The following is a 22753-nucleotide window of genomic DNA, read 5'->3' as shown; positions in this document are numbered from 1 at the left end:
ACATTTCTCTTCAGCTCCCTCGAAACAACGAACTCGCAAAACAGATTAAACTGTTGAAACGTAAATTATGAGCTGTGAGGGAAGAGACTGTCCCTGCACCTGTGGGCAGTCCCGGAGGGGACAGTGCGGAGACCTGTCCTGTGGGCTTCACCTGCTCCCCGCTCGCACCAGGCAGGCACCGCGCCTCACCTTCCCCTGCCCTTGTGTTTTTGTTGTTAAACATCAGCCGAACCACACGGCTGGATTTGTCCTGCCTGTCGCTGGGATTACCCAGCCGGCGCCTGCCATCTCCTCTCCCCTCGGGGCTCGGGAAGGACGATCGGAGCGAGGGAGGGAGGGAAAGAGGGAGGGGGCCGCCATCTTCTCAGGGCGGGCGCCGGTGGCGAGGCAGGTCCGCTCCGGGGGCTGCAGCGGGGTCGGGCGGCCGCGCCCCCGCCCCGCGAGTGTGTGAGGGAGAGAGGGGGGAGGAGGACGAAAGCGCGAGGGAGAAAGCGAACGGGAGGGCGGGGTGTGGAGGCAGCTCCCGCGGCTGGGCGTGTGCCCGGCCCCCGGTGCTGCGTGACCGCGCGGGAGGAGCAGGAGGAGGAGTGTGGGTGCGGGGAATTTCCTTGTGTGGCGGCGGAGGAACAACACCGCTCCAGACGGCGGGGCTGCGAGGAGGGCGCTGCCGCCGCCGCCGGTTGCCGAGCGATGTGAGGGGGAGCCCCCCTGAGCCCTCCCCTCCCTGCCCCTGGAGCCGCCTGCTTTCCCCCTCCCTCCCCTCGCTCATCCCCGCCCCGCCATGCCGGACCAGATCTCCGTGTCGGAATTCGTGTCCGAGACCAATGAGGATTACAAGTCACCCACCGCCTCCAACTTCACCACCCGGATGGCCCAGTGCAGGAACACGGTGGCGGCCATCGAGGAGGTGAGCCCGGGCGGGGGGCGCGGGGCGCGCAGCCCTCTCTGGCCTGGCTGCAGAGAACAAGGCGCTACCGGCGCTGGCTCCTGCCGCTCCCTCTCCCGCCCGGCCCCGAGCAGCGCCCTCGGCTGCCGCTCGGAGGAAATGGGGCTCGCTCGAGTGGAGAGGGGAAAGAAAAGGAGCGGGGGAAGGGCCGGGGCGCCGCTCCCCCGACCCGCGGGGCTCACGCTCCGCCCGCCCCTCAGCGCACGGCAGGGCAGGGGCACCCGCCGCCCTCAGCTGGGAGAGCCCGAGCCGTCCCTTTTCGCTCCTCCTGGCGTCCGAGGAGCCCCGATCCGGGCGGTTCCGCCCGCTTTCTTCGTTCTTGAGGGGGAACTTGAACTCTGCAGTCTCCCCCGTCAGCCCCTTCCTTCACGGCGACACCTGAACCGCCTTGGCCTCGCCAGCTGCCGTGTAGGGCTTCGGCTTTCCCTGTTCGTCCTTTCCCTGAGTGTGTGCCTGCCTGCCTCCGGGCACAGGTGGGATCTAATCCGCTTTCCAGTTTCCGCACACAGAAATTTAAACGGACTCCTCCCGGGCACACGGTTTAAGGCAGCCTTCCCTGGGGATCCTCTCCCTCAGGGCCGTGCCCGCCCTTTGGTGTGCGGGATCCCGAGCTCCCTCTTCCCTGCGTCCTCCGGGACAGCCGGGCTGCGGGTGCCTGGCGTGAGCCGCTTTTGTCTTGCCAAGAGCCGGTTCTTTCTCTGTTTTTAAAGATACTCGGAACGTGCTGTTGAACTGGTGGTGAAAGCCCACCCAGCCTCCCACGGGGTATGTCTGCCAGCCCTCGGGAGAGGGAGGCTCTTTTCCCTCCTGTTTCAAATCGGAGGGAAATCTGGGACAGGTCTAAACACAGTGAGAGCACATTCCACATCCCAGTCATACAATCACAATGAAATGAGAAGCGTCTGTGTATCTTGAGTCCTCTAGCAGCTTCTCTGAAGTAACTTGTAGGAGGGGGAAATCTTGTGCTGCGGATTGATTTGCTCCATCTACCTGTTACATCAGTTCCTACAATGTGTGTTTAGTTGATTTGTTTTGCAGTAAGCATATATTTTAAAACAGCCTCTTCAGCAAAAAGAATCTTGTCAGTAGTTGATGTCCCTTCTTACAAAAGAACTGCCACTAGYAATGGATTACTAAAGTGTCTTAAGTGAACAAAACCCAGGTTAGGTGTTTAAACACMCTTTTCAGGATTTTCCTGTTTTGCCAGTTCCCAAAACCACTAAAGCAAGGAGTTGAATTCAAAATAATCTTGTTCCTGAGGTAATTTTCTGCCCTGCAAGCTTGTACTTAAATGCCTGGATTTAATTACGCTTTATTAACCCCATAGTCTTAAGATCAACAATTCTGTAACAAAGGCAACTCTTCTTGAATATTTATAGTAATGAATCATTTTAATTGCAAGGTAGAAGTGCTTAGTAATTGATTAGCACAAGATCGAAGTTGGTAAATGTGTTTGGGTCAAAAGCAGTTTAGTGAGATTTAGAGATTTTTATTACAGTTCCGAAAAACAGTTGCTTTTCTCTAACTTTAGTGGATTGGTGTTTGATTTTTAAAGGAACTCAATCAGAACATTAAATATTTCTTTGTATCTGCATATTTCTGGTATTAGATGCTGTCTGATAGCAGTACAAAATTATATTTGGTAATATTGATGATAAAGAATGGGCCTAGTAAAGTTTGCAATGCAAGAGGTGAGAGATTGCAGAGACAGGCAGTAGTTGTTAATAGTATTGATCTATCTGCACTTCTGGCAAAATATCAGCAGTTGCTGCCTGTTTGTGCTGCTGTCTGAAAGCATGTGTTAAAATGACTACTGAATCTTTTTCTCTGTGATTTGTCAAGAATAAMAAACACATTTTCATCGTTTCAAAATGGTGAAATCTCTTTTCAGTCTTGGACTTCTTTGGTTTGGAAATACTCAGGTGCTTGAGCATGACGTGCCTGGTTTTTCAGGTTAAATGTGATCCTTGGATAAAAAGCTGTGTATAAATTGTGCAATAGAGAAGTCAGGGCTCAGCACCTTTTTTCTGGAAGGCTGGGCAAGAAGTAGTTTATCAGTTTGTTATTAACTAAAGCTTATTAAAGAATGCAGCTGAAAATGTACAGGGGGTACAAAGAACCTGTGCATATCCAGTGACACAGGTACTGTGAAGCATTGGTTTCCAGAGCACACCGCTCTCCTGCAGCAGGCATTGTAGTTCTGGAAACTAGGAAGTCTGGCTGCGTATGATTGAGGGAGTGTGTTACTCAAAGCAGTTAATAGTTGAATGATAAGCTGAAACTAGCTGACTGCTGACTTTGTGTGTGCATTGATTTGAACAAGTGACTGTAAGAGCTGGTTTATTAACTGAATATACATTTGGGCTTCCCAGGCTATTGTATATATTTATTAAATCGTGGTKAATACTGGTACTTAGAGGATGTGTCTTTACTGTTATTCCCAAAAAGTCTGATTCTGGAATGGAGTATACAACTGYCTGCATGAAGCAAGCTCCAGCCTCCCAGGTCTGGCACTCCCTTGGGAGCTGTGGTGGCAGTGCAGAAGCACAGGAGTGGGGAGGCTACTGAGGCTTGTTAGCCTGAGCTCAACTCTAGCAAACACACACATGTTTTCACATCACACTGGGATGTCTTTTGCACTTAATATTGCTGAATACTAGTTTTCTAATTCTGTCTTAGTTAATTAGAAGGTATCTAATAGTGTYTTAAAGGTTTCGTTAATGAAGCTTTCCATGGAGCGGAAGAGGCTTGTTAAATGAGGAAATCAATAAGATGCTGGACAATTAAAAGTGTATAATTTATTTATATGTCTGTGGACAGTGGTATTGCCTTAAATCATAACTTGGTTTAACTGACCTCTGTCGGTTTCACAATATGGTTGATTCTTAGTATCAGTTGAAAAGACTTTTAGTTTTATTGTTTTATGTGATTATAGACACTCACTACAGTGTAGTCATGGCTTTTGAGATCACCAGAAATGCCTGCATTGCAGTTTGGGAACTGGTGCCTGTTCAAACACTTACAGAAAGAGAATCTGATTCTTTGCTGAATCTGTTTCTTTGCTCTCAGTAGTGGAAAAGGGATTAGGAAAGGCATGCTTGTGGAACACAAAGTGATTTCAAAGGAAAAGGAATCATATAATTTCTGCATTGTTCTCAGATTAGGATGTTGCTTAGCAAAATGTTGGAAATCTTTAGCTTCTTCTGAAACAAAATTACAAGTGAACAATATGTCATAGGCCTTCACAGATTACTGTTTAATCTTTACRTGTGTGATAGTGACTAAGATTAAACAAGTTTTAATTGATGGAGAGCAGAGCATGGTCACATGATTGGGGGAGGGGTTGCTTGAAATCAGTAATCTGGTCTGACAACTGCAGCTTTTTTAGTTGTCTGTTTSTATTAAAGGTCACAGGATCCAAAAATTTGTGGGGACCATTCCTAAGCCATAAATGCTTAAAAATCTGCTTTTAGTACAGCTGTTACTTAGAACACAAACTTCTCTCTTTTTTTATATGCTGTAAGTTAAATAAAATAGTCCCTAAACTGTAATGAAACCTGCAGAGTGGTCCTAGTAGCTGTGATAATTTTGAAGATTTTTAGAAATCAGTTTAAAGAATGACCAGAATCTAATTGTGCCACTTTTTTTTTGAAGCATGGCTTAAGTTTTACAATAAAGACCGGAACTGAAGCCCATATTTCTGTTCTGACTGTTTATTGGGGTCTGGTGCTGGACCAGGTAAGTAGGACAGGGAGCTGTTGTACAGGCTTAATATRTAAACAGAGAGTAGCAGACAGTCTCTGTGCTGAGCACATTTCCATCTAAGTCAGGACTTCAGGTACAAAGTTTACCCTCTTACTGAAACTTCACTGCATGCATAGATTTCCCTATGAATAGAGGAGAATGGAATCATTGGGAGAAGTTTAATAGGTTACTGGAACACCTCCACAGCACAGTGGCACTTCCCACTGGAATAAATGTGTTCTCAGAAGTAGACAGGACAAACATGCGTTGGAAATATGTAAAGTGTTCAACCAGAAGAAACAGCATAATGGTACCAAAGATGATGTTAGTTCTCTGGAAACAGATGTCAATTTGTTTACAATCTATTTAAAAATCACTCTCAGGGAATTTTTATAAAAACTGAGAAAATAATGTTAAGGGCATAACTTGTAATTTCAGATGTCTACTTGCTTTTGTTTTGTACGTCCCATTCCATGATTGTTATATCTCAGTAATTCTGTTATTTTACACTTTAACACACTTTTTTGAAAAATTACCACTCCTATGAATGGAACATGTMATTTCAGTATCAAATCCTTTTCTTCCTCCCTGTCATTTGTAACACAACTATTTCCTATCAGAAATGGCAACATCTTCCACCTAAGGCAATCCAAAGTTTTCAGCTGACTTGGAGAGGTGTAAGGGATCTATGCTTATTGTGTTTGATTCCTTGTGTGGTAAAATTCTGTAATATGCTCCTCTGCATTTTGGTTCTGCAAAGGTAACAAGGGTGAGATGTAATAACAGCTTAGCAGGGTGGGGGAATATGAGCCTGGACACRTGGATTCACCTGTATGTTTACTTTTTGCTCTCTACATTTATAAATCTGGATTCTCTTTTCCTCTAGTTGATGATTGTGCCTTGTGTTTAAAAATTACATGAAGAGGGTATTTTTATGTAGTTTGAGAAGCAGTAGGAAATGTCATATATTCTAGTGCATTTTGAGAAATTTACTACTGTTTTTTTTATATTTATTTTAAATAAAATTTATCTGTATGCTACTATAGCACGCTGTACAGAAGAACATATTTGCACACTTTTCTTACCTCATAACTAAATACACTTCCATAAATACATGTTTAAAACATTTTTTGTGTTCCACTTCTGCTTCCTTTCTGGAATCATGTTTCTCTGTCATCAGCATCCAAAGAGGTTTCTGGAAAAGTCATTACAACACAAAAGGCATGATGATTTCAAAAGGAGTGTGGGAATTAATTTTTTTTTTTGAGGAATATAGAGGATGAAAATTGCAGAAATACAGGAGCTAAACTGGAGCTTCAGCTGAAGCTTTGTGCATATTTTCAAATAGTTTAAACCTTAAACCTTTGAAGTCAGCATGCAGTCAAAACAATGTCAAACGATGTAAATAGATTTCTGTACACCTTATCTCAGTGCATTTGGTGATGCATCTGCTTCATATTACCAACTGTCCCCATTCCTTCAAGGAGAATAAATGAAAAATATATACCTTTCGGAAGTATTTTACTAATTACGGGGTTTGCATTTTGATTTTTCCATAGTGTTGCTGTATTTTCCAGACCCGTCTTACCTGAATTTACCTGAATCTAGTGTACTTCATGCTGATGCTAGAAGAGAGTAATGTAGAAAATGGCTACTTCTGCTTAGGTTTAACCCACCTTCACTTCCTCTTCTTATCTTCATGTTGTTTTCTATGGACCATAATCTGCAGTAATGTTAGATAAAGGTGGGGCCTTTATTCTGACAGACATTGCAAAGTCACAGGACAAAAGCCTAATCCCTGCTCCAAAGTGCTTGCATTCCCCATGTCAAGGGACATGGCTGATGAATACAGGTGAAGAAATGCAAGAAAACTTGGTGCACTGTGAAGTGCTTTCTTTTTTGTCATATGCATTAGAATAGTGATTATTAAACACTTAGTTCAGCTCTTAAATCTATTATATTTTTATAATTTCCACCTTCCATATGTGTATATATGTGTATGTGTTACATGCAGCCATTCCCTGTGTAAACTCCTGCACTGCACCTTCTGAGCCTCACTCTTGACAGCCCACAGCCAGTCCCATTTTCCCACAAATTTTCCACCTAAAGCTCCACAAAAGTTGGGTCTAGCCTTTTTTAAGTTAACTCTTCCCTCTCTTGTCTTGGGTATCAAACTTCTCTATGCTTTCTAATTGTTTGCAATCTCCTTATCTCCCTTAATTTCTTGGAACTCYTTTGCTCAGTGATTATGGGTGCTTTGTCTCGCCACTCTGGAGGTCCGTGCCTTGGCCCAGCCCTGTCCAAGGTACTGGAGCAATGGCTGGAGCTCAGGTGGGCTTCATGCTAAGATGAAATGTCTCTCATGGATAGGCCAGTGGCAAGAGCTGTCACTTCTTCTCAGTCCTTGCTGTCTCCAAATAAATGTTATATTCTTTGTGAAGTTGCTAGAGAGGAAAGAAGCCATGTTGTGGTCAGGCATCTGTGATGGCAAGCCAAGATGCTGACTTTTACACAAGGAARCAGAAGCAGGAGAGGCTAATGTGATAATCACTGATTTAAAGACAGGAATCAAGTGGATGTTGTGAAAACAAGTGAATTGTTTGTTGAATAWCTGKGGCTGAATTAATTATATRCTAAAAGCAAAACAAAGAAATTAATTATATACTRAAAGCAAAATACAACACACASACATATGTATACTTAGGGGGAAAGTAATTAAGCTGAGAGCTGGTGAAGTTGATAGAACTGAAGAGTTTATGTACTAAAGCCTGTAAAACATTCATTAAATATCCCAGGAAAGGGCAAAATTATGGGAAAATCTACAGACTTGAAACACTCCAGGAAGAATGGCACAATTATCTAAGCCAATCAGACATGGAAGAAAAAGTCAGGTATTTAGAGAAAAATTTTGTATTACAGAATATGTGTAGAGTTAAAAGACAAATTTGCAAAGATCAGGTTTCTTTAGGAATGATGAGGCAGCAAAGAAAACAAAAACACTCTTAAGCACATAGAGTTGTGAGGAGAAAAAGAAGATACAATATGCAGTAAGAATGCAGTGGTATTAAAGACAATATAGGTATTGCCAAATCTAAACAAGTGCTCTGCTGCAATTTTTGAGCTCAAATTGTGGGAGAAGGTAGAATGGATAGTAAGGGTAGGATTCAAGTAAACAAGGGAACAAACAAAATTGTAGGTTTAAAGAACTCAGTTCYTTGGGGCTGGTTAACCTATTTCCCAGGATTCTGAAAGAACTAAGATGGTAAGTAGTAAATACTTCTGACAAATCCTCTGAAGACTAGGATGATACCTCATGTAGCACAGAGGGTTAAAAAAGCAGGGATGGAAAGAAGAGGAGAAATATTTGCATCTAAAAAAATTACTGCAATGAGTACAGAAATTCAGGCCATAACTGTTAAACTGGGGAGAGGTGTTCTTGCTCAAAGATTGCAAGTATTCCTGGACAGACATATTAGACATTCATAGGAGAGGCAGGCGAGTAACTGGTTCCCCTCCTGCTTCCTGAAATGCTTGAAAAACACTCTAAACATGGATTTACAGCAATTACCATTGCTATGCAAGATGACAGTACTTTCACATTTGTAGCATGGTCAARTGTACAAGAGATTCACATTAGGAGAAATTGTGTGTCTCCTTGTTTACTCTTTCATCAATGCTGGAAGTTGCTTATGGAAAACAAAATTATTGAGAATCATACTTGCAAAGCTGTACGAGGTGGTTACACCCAGGTTTCATGTAACATTAAAACCTCTCCTTTGATCATTTTAACTGAGACAGATTTTTTTTTTTCTTCAGCTTAACTGGAAAATGTAGTTCTAGTWGTGGGACAAGCAGAAGTCTGAAGTTTGTAGCTATTAACTTTATTTCAAATCGATGGCAGGACTTTTCCTGGTTTTTTTTGGTAGCCTYTTCCCCATACAGTCTCACCTTGGCTAGCACAAAGCTTAAGCTCTTCTATGTGCAAAATGCTTACTGTGTGTAGCTGCTCTTGGTGGGAATGTAGATATAAGCTCAAAGAGTTTTGGTATTAGAGTTGAGATTTTCTGTGATCAAGGTGACCATAAGCTTCCTTTATTTGGGCTAAATCTAGACTTCTTTTCTGAAGTCTACATCAATCTAGGAATTAAGTGATCAAATAAATTTGGCTGGGAAGCAACAAAAAATGGTAGCACAAGGAAAGGAAGACTCACAAGTAATGGGCACCTGAAATATTTGAGGTAACATGAAAAATAAGAAAAGGAAATTTTAATTAAAAACGAACTGAGAGATGAGAGAGTTATCCAGAAGCAGAAGTACTGTGAGGGCATATGAGGAATTGAAAGGTCAGGAGCTGCCACTTGGGCAGAAGCATTAAGGAGGGGATAAGGAAATGCATCAAAAGTCTGAGGAAGTTCAGAGGAATTGGAATTARCAGGAATTGCAAAGGAAGAGGGAGCGTGGCAGTGTTCACACAGGAAGTAGGATGAAAACACAGGGCTGAGATCATGGGGGCAGGGCTGATGTGAAAAGGATCAGTAGAGCAAGGAGGCAGGCAGGAATATAGGGAAGGGGTAGAGGTGGAGGACAGGAAATAATGATGATTTCTTAACTGCATCCAGCTGTGTAGTTTAGGAGTGGAAGAAGGGTTCTGTATGTTCCCCAGAAAATGGGATGTAATACTAAGAATTGTGCAAACTGTATGAGATATTAKGGATATCTCAGTTTTATTTGGAAAGAGAAAATAATTTACCTTATGAGGGAGAATTTATTGATGGAGGAACCAAGATACAGTATTGTAACTGAATAGACTTTTTCTTACGAGCAGTGCTGCATTGCAGGAAATTAGCTTGGGCAGTGTGATTCAGTACTTTTCATCTCAAGTAGTAGGCTTTGTTTTCAAGTGAGTAGGTGTTGGACAGAATTTGAAAAATTTGCTTCTTTGTGTGTGTGAACTCTGCTTCACAAAAATATTTACTATGTAAGTGACATACTGTTCAGTGAAGTGTATTTCTTTGGAATATATTCTTTAAGAGGTGGCTGTAAAAGTTAACATGAAAGAAGCTTTAGTATAATTTGTAGCATCTGACTTGTTAAATAAAGAAGAAATAGAGAACTGAGAGAGAAGGCTGAAACTCTACTCCTTGTTATCTTGAAGCAGTGTGGTGKGTAGAACCATCTGCTGTTTGTGGACCCCTCAGCTATCCCTGATTAAAGATCAGATTATCAATGTAGTTCTAGTCTGAAATCTATAATTCTGTCTAGGCATTATGCTAAGTATGTGTGTAGATACATCAAAACAGCTGAAGTGATTAGAGCTGAACAAATTACTTTCACATTCATGAAAGCTTTGTTCTACATTCAAAAGGCATTTAGGAAGGGAAAAGAGTAGTGAAAGGATGTGGACATTCTTACGGATTATATTCTCATGTTTTATAATTTCTCTTCATTGTTAATGAAAGATTTCTTTCCTAGAATATGCAGTTTCAAGGTAAYTTAGGCTGTATTCTAGGGAAGTCAACTCAAAAACAAATGCATTAGTACTYATTTTAGGGGACTTCAATCAAACAGGATTACTGTTTGGCTGTTGCAATAGGAGTAGAAATTTCCTTAGTGCTTACAAACACAGGACCCCTGCTCTGTAGTCACGTGCAAAACATGCAGTATAGAGTCTTGTAAAGTACATGTTTTTAATAATTTGTTTATTTTCCAGCACTGTAGGTATATGTTCCACAACAATAGAAAAAATGCCAGCAGAGTCCTCCTGCASTGTGAGCTCCATGTAGACTAGATGCTTGAGAATTGTGCTGATGAGAATAGCATTGGAGAAGCAACAAAGTAGTAAATATTTTGTAAGCTGCTTTTTGTTTGGTTTCATTCATTCTTCTACTTAGTTCACTCTCTTCTGTTGCTTAAATGGTCTGGTTGTAGATGACAAGCTTTTTGTGTAAGTATTTCCAGCCCAGGCTGTTCTAGGGATGSAGTGGTCATGTTTGCCACTGCCTTCCCTGTCCCCCAGGCCATATGGATGTGATGCTGGTGCAAGGACACATGGTGCTTGGTTATATAGATTGAAGCATTTGTCTTTTCAGCTTCAATCAGCTGATTCAGTAGCTGTTTCCAATTTCRTTTAAGAACAACAAAAGTTCTAATAGTCCTGGACATGCTTCTGTGTTCTAAATCRCTTCAATTTGAAATGCAGAAATACTTTCTCTTAGGAAGTGTTTTATCTTAGGTAACAGCTGTGTATGAATTTACCTTCCCAATGATGGATCCCAACTTCCCACTTGATGATAGAGGGAAGTAATGTCTGTTCCATTTTATAGATACCTTCCATGGCATGAACTCTCTAATTATTTTGGCAAAGTCCACTCTGGGGATAAAGCTTTTATTTATATATATTTATATATTTATTTATATATAGTGTATCAATACTATGTAAATGGGTATTATATACCTACTGTTTCGTACACTAATAATCACATCACTTAAGGCTCACTTTCACTTTGAGGCAGCTGTCTCTAGTGACAAGAGTGCCTGAACTGTTAGTTTTAGTTATACTTTAAGCTGCTGCAATTCCAGTAGAATTTAAGATCATTGCTTTCAAGACTGTAATAGTGTCCTGTGATTTCTGTGTTGGGCCCCTAAAACGAATGACAACATATAACAATTCAGATGCATTCTTTCATTAAAAAACAAATTCCCAAATGGAACTTCATGGAATATTATGTTTATGCATTTATACAACAAGCTCTTTACAGATAGCTACAGCATGACAAAGTGTCAACAAAATGAAATAAGTACAATTTCTTTGTTCCGTTTAACAAAAGAAGAGGAAGATAATGATGTTATTCAATGTTTGATTGCCATAAGTTGCAAATCTTATATTGGCATTAGCTGCTGTTAATTATATCATCATGCAGCGGCTTTTCAATGGGTAAAAGTGTGTTGATACTGAGAGATCGTGSAGAGATTTTCAAAGGTATAGTGAATTACAGAGAGGTTGGAGAGCAAATCACAGGCTGAAGCCACTATMGAACAGAAATAATTTTGTAGTGTTTCAAGAGAAAATTAGTTTTACCATTTGACATGGGTTTTATGGGTAATTAATATACCATTAGGATTTTAGGTAGATTCTGTTCATAAATTTTATGAAATTTAATCTCTAATAATAGTGAGATGATGTCCTATGTGCTTCTTTACCTCTGATGAATCTTATTTTGACAGCTGGTTCTGTATTTGCCTAGCAATGGTTGGTTCATTTGAGGTGATTTSTCTTACTCTCCTGAAGTCCCCTCTAGATATCTCTGCCATTCTTTATTGTGGGAATATGGTGTCCTAAGAGTTTCAAGGTGTGTCACAAACTACAGAGTTTGTGTGCCTTCTATTCCCTTTCAGAATGGATACCTTGTATGTGTCTGCCGGAAGATTTAGTGACATTGATTTATTATTTATTTCTGTCAAGAAGCTCTCAGAGGCCTATTAAGACTGAAGTTTGATTGCACTATGTTGCTGTAGMCTCTTTTCTAGGCTTGTTGTCCCTAGAATTATTGGATACATAAAGAAGATAAAGAAAACGTCAAAAGAGTGTTGGATGGGGAAAGGTCAATTTATGACATCCAGTTGATCTGTGCACACTGCCAAGGTTTTCATTTTTAGCATAGAGTAAATACATCATACATAGGGGAAAACTTCACTGTTTGGTTTCTTCTTGTTTTACAGATTGTAACAGGGGTGTTTGCCTGGTTGAAGTAGAGATTTTGAAGACTACAAGTACCAGTTTAGGCCATTAATATGTGACCTTTTTTGAGTATCTGGAAAGTGTTTTAATTTGTTAATTGCTCCCATAAATAACTAAAAATTCTCTTTTCAGAAAGCTTCTCATATGCAGAATAAAAGAGCATTATGTTCTGCAAAGGTTAATTCTTGTTGGCTCTGATAAACATAAAAAAATGTAATACTAGAGAAAAGAGTTACGGAATTGAAAAACCTGCAAAAGGAAAATCCCATCAGCCTATCTCATCATAATGCTGTTGGATGATACAGGGTAAGGATCAGCCTCTTCTAACAGCTGGACTCCAAACCATGAACGGCTTTKATGGATGCTGACACCAGACAGAAATGCAAAAACATGAAGCTAGAGAAAAGTCACTTGCAGGGCAAGGACCAGAGARTTTTGACATGGGTAAAGGGTTGGTAAAGTTTACTCCTCCATTTAAGACAATAATCACTGGATCTTTAATCCTATTGCSTATACTACTTTATTTTATATATCTTAGGATGTGAAGCAAGTAGTATTAAATAAATGGAGATGGAGGTCAAGAATTGGCTACTGCAGCTGAGAAAAAACAATTAAATATGAAATGAGGGAGTTTTATTAACACACTTTCTGTTTAAAAATGAATCACTGTAAAGGGTAAGTGCATAATCTATTACATYACTTATGAGATCTGTATTTAAAGTCCAGTCATCTTGTCTTTGAGAGCAGATAGCTGCTTTGAAGAAGGAAAATGAATTTCTCAGTGTAAAAATAGGTTAATGCAGGAGGTGGATGTGTTCTGGAGAAATAGTTGGCATAAGTTTCTTCCGTTCTTTCTCTTAAGCAAGGGATTTTATTTCACAGAAATGCTTGATGTCTGTCTCCCAGTTATATATCTGTTGCATTTCTAACTTTTTGTAGTGAGGAAAGCCTGTRGAAATCAATTAATACACAGATACAGCACCTGTTTTGTGTTGTGTGAAACAGTCTCATTTAGTGACTTAGTAWCTCATTTAGCAAAATTTTATAGCTCTGAACCTCTGATTTGGGATTTCTCTTCTAATAGAAGTAGTCTGTTAGAGAATTCTGGTTTTTAGGCATCCCTTCTTTGTTTTAATAAATTCATTTTACAAAATCATCATGCTCAGGTCTATACACAACATAGAGTAATGCCAGATTCTCCTGTCTTGTACCTTTGCAGTAGAATTACCTTGCACTTTCAAGTATTAATTTCCCAAAGCAGTGGTATTACTCTTTTCCACCATGCATATCCTTAACTCAATAGTTTACTACATTCTTCTGCCAAATATACCAGTGCTTGTTTAAAAAGATTGCCTTGGCATTGGGCCCACAAGAACCACAAACCGTGATGCTGGAAAAGTAATGCTTTTGTGGAGAGGGACCTTTCAGAAATGATTCTGTCCTTTTTATTGCAGGTCTGTCTCTGTACCTTCCRTCTCTTCAGCAGACAGATCTCACACCAAAGAGCTCATTTATACAAATTAACTGTCATAGCTACTGTAATTTTTCACATGCATACTCCAAGTAAAGTAATTGCCCCGAATTAAAGTTTTTAAAATTACTGTTGTTCAAGGATACACTCAGAAGCTACAATGTCTTGCCTCAGACTATGACTGTGAGCGTTTTTTTTCCACCCGTTGTATCAGTCTTTCCATGAATGTGCCAGGTGATCGGTGGAAGGAAACTGGACACAATTTAGAAAAAAAACTAATACATTGAAGGAGGAAATTACATAACAGAAGGAGAATGGAAAGAGGATTCTGGAGGGGATAACATAATTTAGGGATCTTTTTTACCACCCTTTGTAAGAGAAAAGTGGATTGAAGTYGGCGGTGTTGACAGTTCATTTCTAGTAGAAATATAACAAACTGAGACAGAATGTTTGTGGGTACCTCTGATCTTTTGAGTCAGCAAGGATTAATTACAGCAAATATCAGATTGCTTGTAAGGATACACCAGAAAAGCCAAACTATTGTGCTTCCTGGATACAAGTATAAAAAACTTGCTGTTGTTCACTTTTAAATAAGACCAGCCCAGTGAGGCACAAGAGCCAATTCTTGTTCTGCTGTCTCTACAATGCCTGCTTGATTGCCTCTCTCTTCCTTAACTGACCAAGTTTCTTCCTGTGCCCTTTTGTTTTTGGGAAGGATGTTCCTTTATGTGTTCAGCATCTGCAACAGCCTTTGGCATTATTGCTTATTCTGAAATACTGGAGTGGATGAAGTACAGGATTTATGGCTGTTGAGCAGCCTGATGTTCTAAAGCAAATAGCTAAAATTGAGGGTGAGATCTGATTTTGTTTTAAAGGAATAATATTAAGATAACTATGTATTGTGGATCAAGTGTCAGTGTGTTGTAATTTTATTTTTTTTTAAAATATATTTGTCAGTTTTTTTTTTATTTTTTTTTAAAATATATTTGTCAGTTAGATATTCAATGTAGGGAAGATCACAGGTTCCTGGCTCCAGGATTATTTTTCAAATGACATGTAGATTTATTTCCCCAAATTTTGTTACTGCTTTAGCAGTACTTCCAAGCATTTATTGTTGTTGTTCCAATGGACTTTTTATTTTACAAAATGGTAACCTTGAGCCTTTCCTCAAATTCAGATGCAGTTCTATGAATATTTTCAGCAAAATCCCTTCCAAATAGCTGAAAATGTGAAATAGTTACTATTAGGCTTTCCAAAGGGAAGCTGCTGTGGGTAAGAAGGAAGGAATGTGTTAGAAATTTTGAACTGTTTTAAATGCAAAATAAAGATGAGGGCCAACTCCTTCCTCTTCCTCTGTCACTATTTCCCATGGTAAGCTGTTGGGTTTAGTTCTTTTCTTTCCCTTGTCTGGAATTAGAAAACTTGGGCTTCTTGTTTCTCTTGAGAATAGCCTGTTGGGTTATGTGGTGTTTCTGATTGAGAGTCTCTCAGTCTTTTGTTTTTAAACTCATTACTGGAAAATGGGAGATTATCCTGGGGAAGGATGTGTACGTGCTTTTCTTTGCTTGCTGCCCCGAACATCTGCTGTTGGCTACTCCTGATAGAGGATATCAGGTTTAATGGAGTGTTAATCTGATCCAGTATGGCTGGTTTTGTGTTCTTTCACAGATAAATAATTATTTTCTGGGCTACAAAGGAAAAAGACACTGGTGTGAGGACACTTGCATAAAGACCCAGACTTCTGCTATAAGTTTGGTATGAAAGATGTTTAATGAAGCACTAAAGCCTGGGGCTTATGCTCTCCACTTGTACTGCTACTGCCCCGGTTTTTCCTGTACCCTTTGGTACTGTAAAAGGTGCTAAAATCATCTCTGGGATATTCAYTTTCTAAGTTTCTGGCTTCCTGCTTTTTTTCCTCCCTCAGTTAAATATGCTAATAACAGAACAGTTTCTCTTCTCTCCACTGAAAAGAGCAAATAACACATTCATCTTTGTGCCAACCATATATATTGCACACATATATTTAGACAATATAGATTTGGGGATTGATGCTAATTTTTTTTCTTTTCTGTTTTTTTTTGGGGGGTGGGGCAGGAAGCAACACAATTAAATGTTTGAAAATTGTATATCCTGATGGGCTTAAATCTTTCTAGGCAATGTGAAACAGACAGCACTATTATTATTGTTATTGTTATTATTATTATTGTTATTGTTATTATTATTATTATTTAGATTGTAGCATACAGAGTATGCTGCATTTCAGGAAAATAACATTTCAGGATGTGTCAGTAATCTCTGATTTCTTCCTGGTAAGATGGATTTGGTTCTAATTAGTTGACACATTTTACTGTTCAGAGTAGAAACCTTTGAAGCAGCGAAAATGGAAATTAGCCTTTGGCAAGTGAAACTGGACCTTGWTCCTACATGTGGAAAAAAGCTTTGCTACTTATCACTGGTAGCTTGAGTCTTCTCTCTTGTGTTTCTTTGAAAATCTGCATTTTCTTTTATTTATTTTGGTTTGCCTGTTCCCCTCCCTCATATACTTCTGACTAAAGAATAGTTTACCTTAAAAATTGTTTCATCAGATTGACATAAAAAAAATCACATAAAAGTAAATTAGCAAATGACATAAATAATCTATTTGGAAAAAGATTGCACTGACAAGGACACACTCAGGGCGGTCGCTTTCGAGTTTCTGTTTCAGTTCACATGTGTAACACCACTTCCACTGTAATGTGACTTCTTTTCTTTTGTGCTGTAGAGAATTTGTTTCCTTTCCTCCCTTAAAGCAAAGCTATATTTACTGTTTTTAGCAATAGAGAAGTCTTAGTGCTCATCAGTAGAAACTGAGTGGGACTAAAAAAATTATTTATATGGCCTCATAGACTCAGTTGTGCTGAAACAAAYGCTAAAATAAGCAGTCTTACAATAGAAGTTTTTGAGGCAAAACTAGAAATATTACATGAGAGGACAAAATGATCCCAGCATATGAAAGACACGGTCACTTTTCTTCTTGTTCAGGAGTTTACTGGGCATTTTAAGTGAATAAAAAGAAATGCTAGAATATGCAACATCTGAAGCCGTTTTAAAATTCCCTGCTTCTGACACTGCAGAGAATGCACAAAGGAGTTGAATTGGGGTGCATTTTAGTGCAAGTRTGTGCATTGGTATAGTGGGTGTGTATTTATGAAACAAACAGAAATGTGAAGTATAATAAAGCTACAGCTGGATTTAAACTGATTTCCTAGTGCTAAGGTGTGGACAAAGAAAAGGATAAGGAAATACGAAGAACAGCAGGACAGACAAGGTCCTGCCATTTTCAAGTTTTATCCTGAAATTATTCCTTTGAAAACTAGATGTGAATAAACACCAATGCTATTCAATTAAACAAAGTCCTTCTATTTTTTGGTCTGTAAGCAAGACTGAAATACAGTTTTAAAGATGCAGAGCTTTTCAGTATTTTGCTCATTAGTTGTAGGCATACATAGCTGTTCTTAAATATTACACACTATGAAAAGATTGCACRGAGGAAGGGAGGAATAGACAAAACCTCCTACAGAAGCGACTCTCATTTTCTTACAATTGRAAACATAGTAATTATATTTCATAAATGTATCCAGGTCCCTCTTAAAATTCTTAGATATATGTTGTCCTTTATTTCCTGTTCAGAAAGCTTTCCAGAACTAGTTTCTTACCCCCAATTTCTAGTCACAGCTTGTTCAGGTTCGGGTACACCTTTGCACTGACACAGCTGAAAAGATAGGCAGGGATGAAGGGAGAACCCAAGAAAGCCTCACCGGTACAGTTTCAACACATTAAGGTTTTATGTTTTGCTTGTTGTGTTGTCCTTGGTACTGTCTGTGGGGTATTTTCCCTGTTACCCTTTGTTTTGAATTTTTATGTGGACCAGCTGTCTGAAATGGKTTGATGCTTGAGTTCTCACTGGTGTATTAGGGACAGTGGCTACCATTTCTGTGGGACCTTGGCTAGGCTGTGCCTTGTGGGTTTTTTCCTCTACTGCCTGATCCCAGCAAAAGTGGAAGTTGGTTGAGAGAAGTTTCAAACCAAAAATTATAACTTTGGTTGAGGATTTGAGTTTTTTTCCTTACTGGGAGTTTATGCTTTCTGACTGAGGCAGTCTTGGGCCAGAGGATTTTATGAATCCATAGATSTGTCTGGATCCCTGATAACAGTAATTAATCCTATGCATTTATCCTTCCAGTACTTCCTTAAGAATTATCTGCCCCCCAAACTAAGGTGCAGAATTTAAACATTTTCCCAGCTATACACACAAATCTAAGATATAGCTGAGAATTGAATTTGAAAGTTTTAAGTCTCTGGTGGTCAGCCTTCTCTTTGGAGTGTTGCTTGTAATGCTTATAGGTGGAGACCATTCACTTGGTCCTCCAAGAAGATGATTGCCCTTTGATACAGTCATCAATGAAATTATCATTCCTCTGTAGTCAGCTGATCAGGGGGTGCTTTTCTGAGGTTATTTTTAGAAATCACCAAATGTGCAATGAGGTAGTTGACTCCAATCCAAACAGGTGACTAATCTAACCTTGGAGATCACAGTAGATACAGATTTATTGTAGTAGATAGAATTCAAATTGCTGAAGAGGGTTAACAGAGCTGGCATGGCTCTTATGGGCTCTCTTAAATTGTTTTATTTTTCGCCTTACTCTGTACTTCAGAATTCCAGGTGAAATGGTCTCTGCTCTTCTCCTGCTAATATGTTTGCATGTAAAACCTCCAATGGATACAGCAGTGCCATGACACTGTRACATTAATGTTATGGCATTATCTGAATTGGTTGGAATGCTGTAAAGATTTTGTCTGGCTGTGGTCTAAATAGATTAAGTTTTAGAATACTCTCAAAGTCAGGGGGGAGCTAATATTTCTGTTTGCATTCACTATGTTAAAACTAATTGGATAGACTCCTAGGGGCTACTTTTCTGCATTGGGTCTCTTACACAAATGATCAACAATRAAACAATGGAAGGTCATTTGTATAGCTGTTGCAATTCATTGAAATGTTTTGAATGAAAACTGGAACCAATTTGCATTTTCTTTCTTTATCATGTATCATAATAAACAGCTCTTGGCATAATACAATTTGCACAGCATTGTTCTTTAGTGGAGTCTAAAGACACCACCAWCTCTGGAACATATTTTCTCAAAGTTTCACWWTTTYTTTTTTTWAAAGAATTTGTATRACCATAATTCTGCTTCTCCCTTCTGGAACAATTCTATGATTTTGAGTCTGCTCATATTTCACTTTGGTAAGCAAAGTGGTTGCCTGCTTCTGATTCTTTCTTTGAAACAAATTGATTATAAGTTGAGCATTCTGAGCAAGATTTAACTTGATTTTTACGTAGTGTTGGGGAGAGTTTTGCCTGGTGTTAAACTGTGTAAAAGATATTTGAAAGTCATGTAATTTATTTTGTTCAGTATAGCAGTGAGRAAGTTCATATAGTTGGCAGTGCAATTAACTAAATTATCCAGGAAAACTGAAATTAAATTCCATTTTTAATATTATGCCTGAGCAAGTGATATTGACTRTTTCTTCAGCAGTGTCAGAACATATGATGGGTGAAAACTGTTTTAAGCTTCTTTAATAATTTAACATGGAAATATGATATTGTGTAATTAGTTTCCTGCTGAGTTTACATGATGTTGGTCACCAGCCAAAGATGGAGGATTTTTTTTGGGCAAGGAGATAATGCAGGTTGTATGGATGGGGATGGAAGCAAATAACAAGTAATATATTAAATACAGAAATAAAGTTAACTAATATAATACTTATAATTACAGCAGGTTTCCAGGGCAGAATTTTGCTAGAGGACAATCCCCTATTACATGTTTTTATCTTTTTTTAGGCTCTGGATGTTGACCGAACTGTTCTCTATAAAATGAAGAAATCTGTCAAAGCCATAAACTTATCTGGTCTGGGTAAGTACATAATTCCTGTTAGTTTATATTGGTGAAACTGGAAGATTTAAGCAGTCAGATGTACTGATTCAGAAAGAGTTATATGGGTAGCTCTAAGAGAAAGGAACTAGCTGCTTGATCTTGAGCTCAGAAAGGATGAGATGTTTTAGGGTAGCTGAACCTCTCTCGCTGCCATAGTGGTAGCAAGTGGTGAAGCTGTGCTTTCCTCTTTCCACTGGGTCTGGGCTACCTGCTCCTTCTGTCACCCCTSCTGCTTTGCAGATCCCTAGATGAGATTTTAAGCTTGTATAAAGCTGCATATGCAGGGAGATCAACTTAATTGGGATTAGGTGAGCACCTGAAGTGGCAGGGTCATGTGTGTCATCAAGAGATGAGCCTGTAGAAGGGATGAAATTACTCTTCGGCAGCAATAAGAAGCTACATCAGTTCTACTCCTGTTTGAAACCTCACCCTCCCTCGTGGCTTCCAGTTATGTGTGTTGAGAACCTCATGACAAGAGAGAGCTGATGAGCTGCAACTTTTTATTGTCACAATRTAAAAAATCAGGTATTTTTCTTATAATGATGAATAAAATACAAAACTATTGCTGCGTGCATTTTTAAATGTGTGCCAGTCTCTTGTAGTAGTGTATGTTTATCTTCTTCAAAAAAAATAATGGAATCTTTTGTTTTTGTGGATCAGCAGCATTTTGTGAATAAGAAACAGCATTTGTTTTTGTGGATAAGAAAAGWATTTGGTTGGCTTTTGTTCTCACTGTACAGTTCATAGCCATTAGAGCTAACAAACCTATATTAAATGCAAAATAGGCCTGTCAACTTTGGAGAGCCATCAATATCTGACAGAACTTGTGGCCATGTTGGTGTTCAGATACAAGGTTGGAGCAAGAACTGCTGTGGTGTTGTAATTCTCAGCAAATTGAAAGGAAGTTCCTTGTGRTCAAATATAATGAAGCAGTTTCCTTTGGATTGTGGAGGGTCCAGTTTAACATTCATCAGGAGCTGTTTCATTGATTTGGTATCCTTCCTTCTTTTTTTTGGTTGGCTTTTTCTGTTTGGCTGTTTGGGTTTTTTTAAATCTTATTSTATAGTGCTAGACTATGCCTCGTAATCAGAGCATGTGTTAGAGCATTGTAGCAAATCACTAGTCTTAGCATAAAATCAGTACCTTATCCACGTTTTAAATTTTTTCTGCCACCCAGTCTTGACAGGAAAGGTTTGGAGGCATTTCCCTTCCACCAGCAGAAACATTACTAACACTAGCACTTGGAGTTTGACAAAACAAACCCCATGGTCCTACACTCATAAGAGCACAGTGACTGGATTTTTAATATAGGCTCCCAAATACTAAATATACATTTCGTCTTTCTTTTTAAATATACGTTTCGTCTTTCTTTTTTAATGCGAGAGTTTACAAACTGTTATTGAGGATTACATAGTGACTCCCAATTTGTMCATAGCTTGGATTCTTATTTCAAGAAAGCCTCTAAACCCTCAAACCTGGATCAAGTTTCCTTTTTTGATAGATTTCATACATTTTGTTTGTAGAGAAACTTTTAAAATCCCTCAGGAAAAAAAGCATAGGAGAGGAAGAGTATTTTGGAGGGTTCCATGGGAAAAATAGATGTGTCTTCTTCAGAAGCACTTGGGGAGCACCAGCTCAGTTAATAGTATTGCTGCAATAAGCAGCACCATCAGTGTTCTGGGGAATGTCTCAGAATCCAGAATAACACTCCTTAGGATGCTGGGGAATAGAAGGCTCTTAGGGATGCTGTGGAATGCATGCTGTGCTTGTTCCCTAAGGTGAAAAGTCAGTATGCCTCAGCTACTGGTTGTACATCTAATCATAACACTTAATGGTAGCAACCTTTTCACCTTGCTTTCATGCAGGGGCAGCTTTCTCTTTTTGCTTTAGGAATTGTGGCCTCTTCTCCTGCCTGGGTTCACGTAARCTAAACTGGATGCAGAAAGCAGCAAGAATGCAGAAAGCAGTATGGAAATAACACACCTTACTGGGTAGATGTGAGATCTATGGGAGTTGTGACCTGCCACATCCTTGTTTTTGTTTGTGCGAATTTATTGAAAGCTTACTCAGGTGTGTATGTATCACACAACAGTATTAGGGTTAGTTGAACATCCTTGCTTCATCCTACAGCAAAAATTTTACTGAGTGCTCAGCTCTTGCTGTTGATGCTGAGGAATATAGGTAAATTTCAGAGCTAGTACTCACTTTTAAAATTTATTAGCTATCTGCAAATTGTCACAGGCTGCAAATTTAAGTGCTGAAGTTAAAGACTTCTAGAATTAATACTGTTTGTGTAACTTCAGTTCTGCGTGTACATTGTGTCAGTCTTTAATTACATGGTATTACACCACTGTTGCCTAGGTTTTAGTTTCATGTATTGGAAATTAGAGAGAAACAAAGTTCTTGMATGGCTGTCCAGATAGGACACATGAACAGACAGGCTTGCTTTTAGTCTGGAGCATGACAAGTTTATTGAACAGGTTGTATAACTAATTCATAGAAATTTGGGGAAAGGACATTGTATCAAAAATCCTTTGAATATTAAATGTGTTGATGTGTACAAATGGGCTTGAAATGAAACTGGATCATTGCTTGTTTGAACAGATTAATCCTCTCTAAATAATCTTCAGGGTTTATGCTAGTCTCATGTAATGACCGAGACAGTCTTTGTTCTTATTAATGCATAATTAATTTTCTAGGGAGTGGAGGTTTTTTTTTTCCCTGACTTGCTTTGAAGCTTTAGAAATTGTTTACAGCTAGAAAAGAAACAGGCGACGTTAACTTTCTCAGGTGTTAACTTAGTGCTCTTTGTCCACATGCTCAAACTTGGCATGGTCAAAACTTGGGTTAAGAAAAACTTTCTGGTTTATTCCACAGGTGA

General features: G+C 39.3%; 1 protein-coding gene across 1 annotated transcript in view; it reads left to right on the top strand.

Moving 5' to 3' along the window:
- Positions 1 to 573: 573 nt before the first annotated feature.
- Positions 574 to 22753, top strand: part of ASAP2 (ArfGAP with SH3 domain, ankyrin repeat and PH domain 2) — an 83980-nt gene continuing 61800 nt past the window's right edge. Inside the window, exons 1-2 of the mRNA XM_057371568.1 lie at positions 574 to 907; positions 19779 to 19851. Of these exons, the coding sequence (XP_057227551.1) occupies positions 782 to 907; positions 19779 to 19851 (199 nt within the window). The 5' untranslated portion in view covers positions 574 to 781. The remainder of the gene's footprint in view (positions 908 to 19778; positions 19852 to 22753) is intronic.

This window comes from Malurus melanocephalus, unplaced genomic scaffold (genome assembly GCF_030028575.1).
Source record: "Malurus melanocephalus ecotype Western Australia unplaced genomic scaffold, MMel_1.1 scaffold_6, whole genome shotgun sequence".
NCBI classification, from domain to species: Eukaryota; Metazoa; Chordata; class Aves; order Passeriformes; family Maluridae; genus Malurus; species Malurus melanocephalus.
Note: the sequence above shows the minus strand (reverse complement) of the source record. Positions and strands in the feature narration are given on the sequence as shown.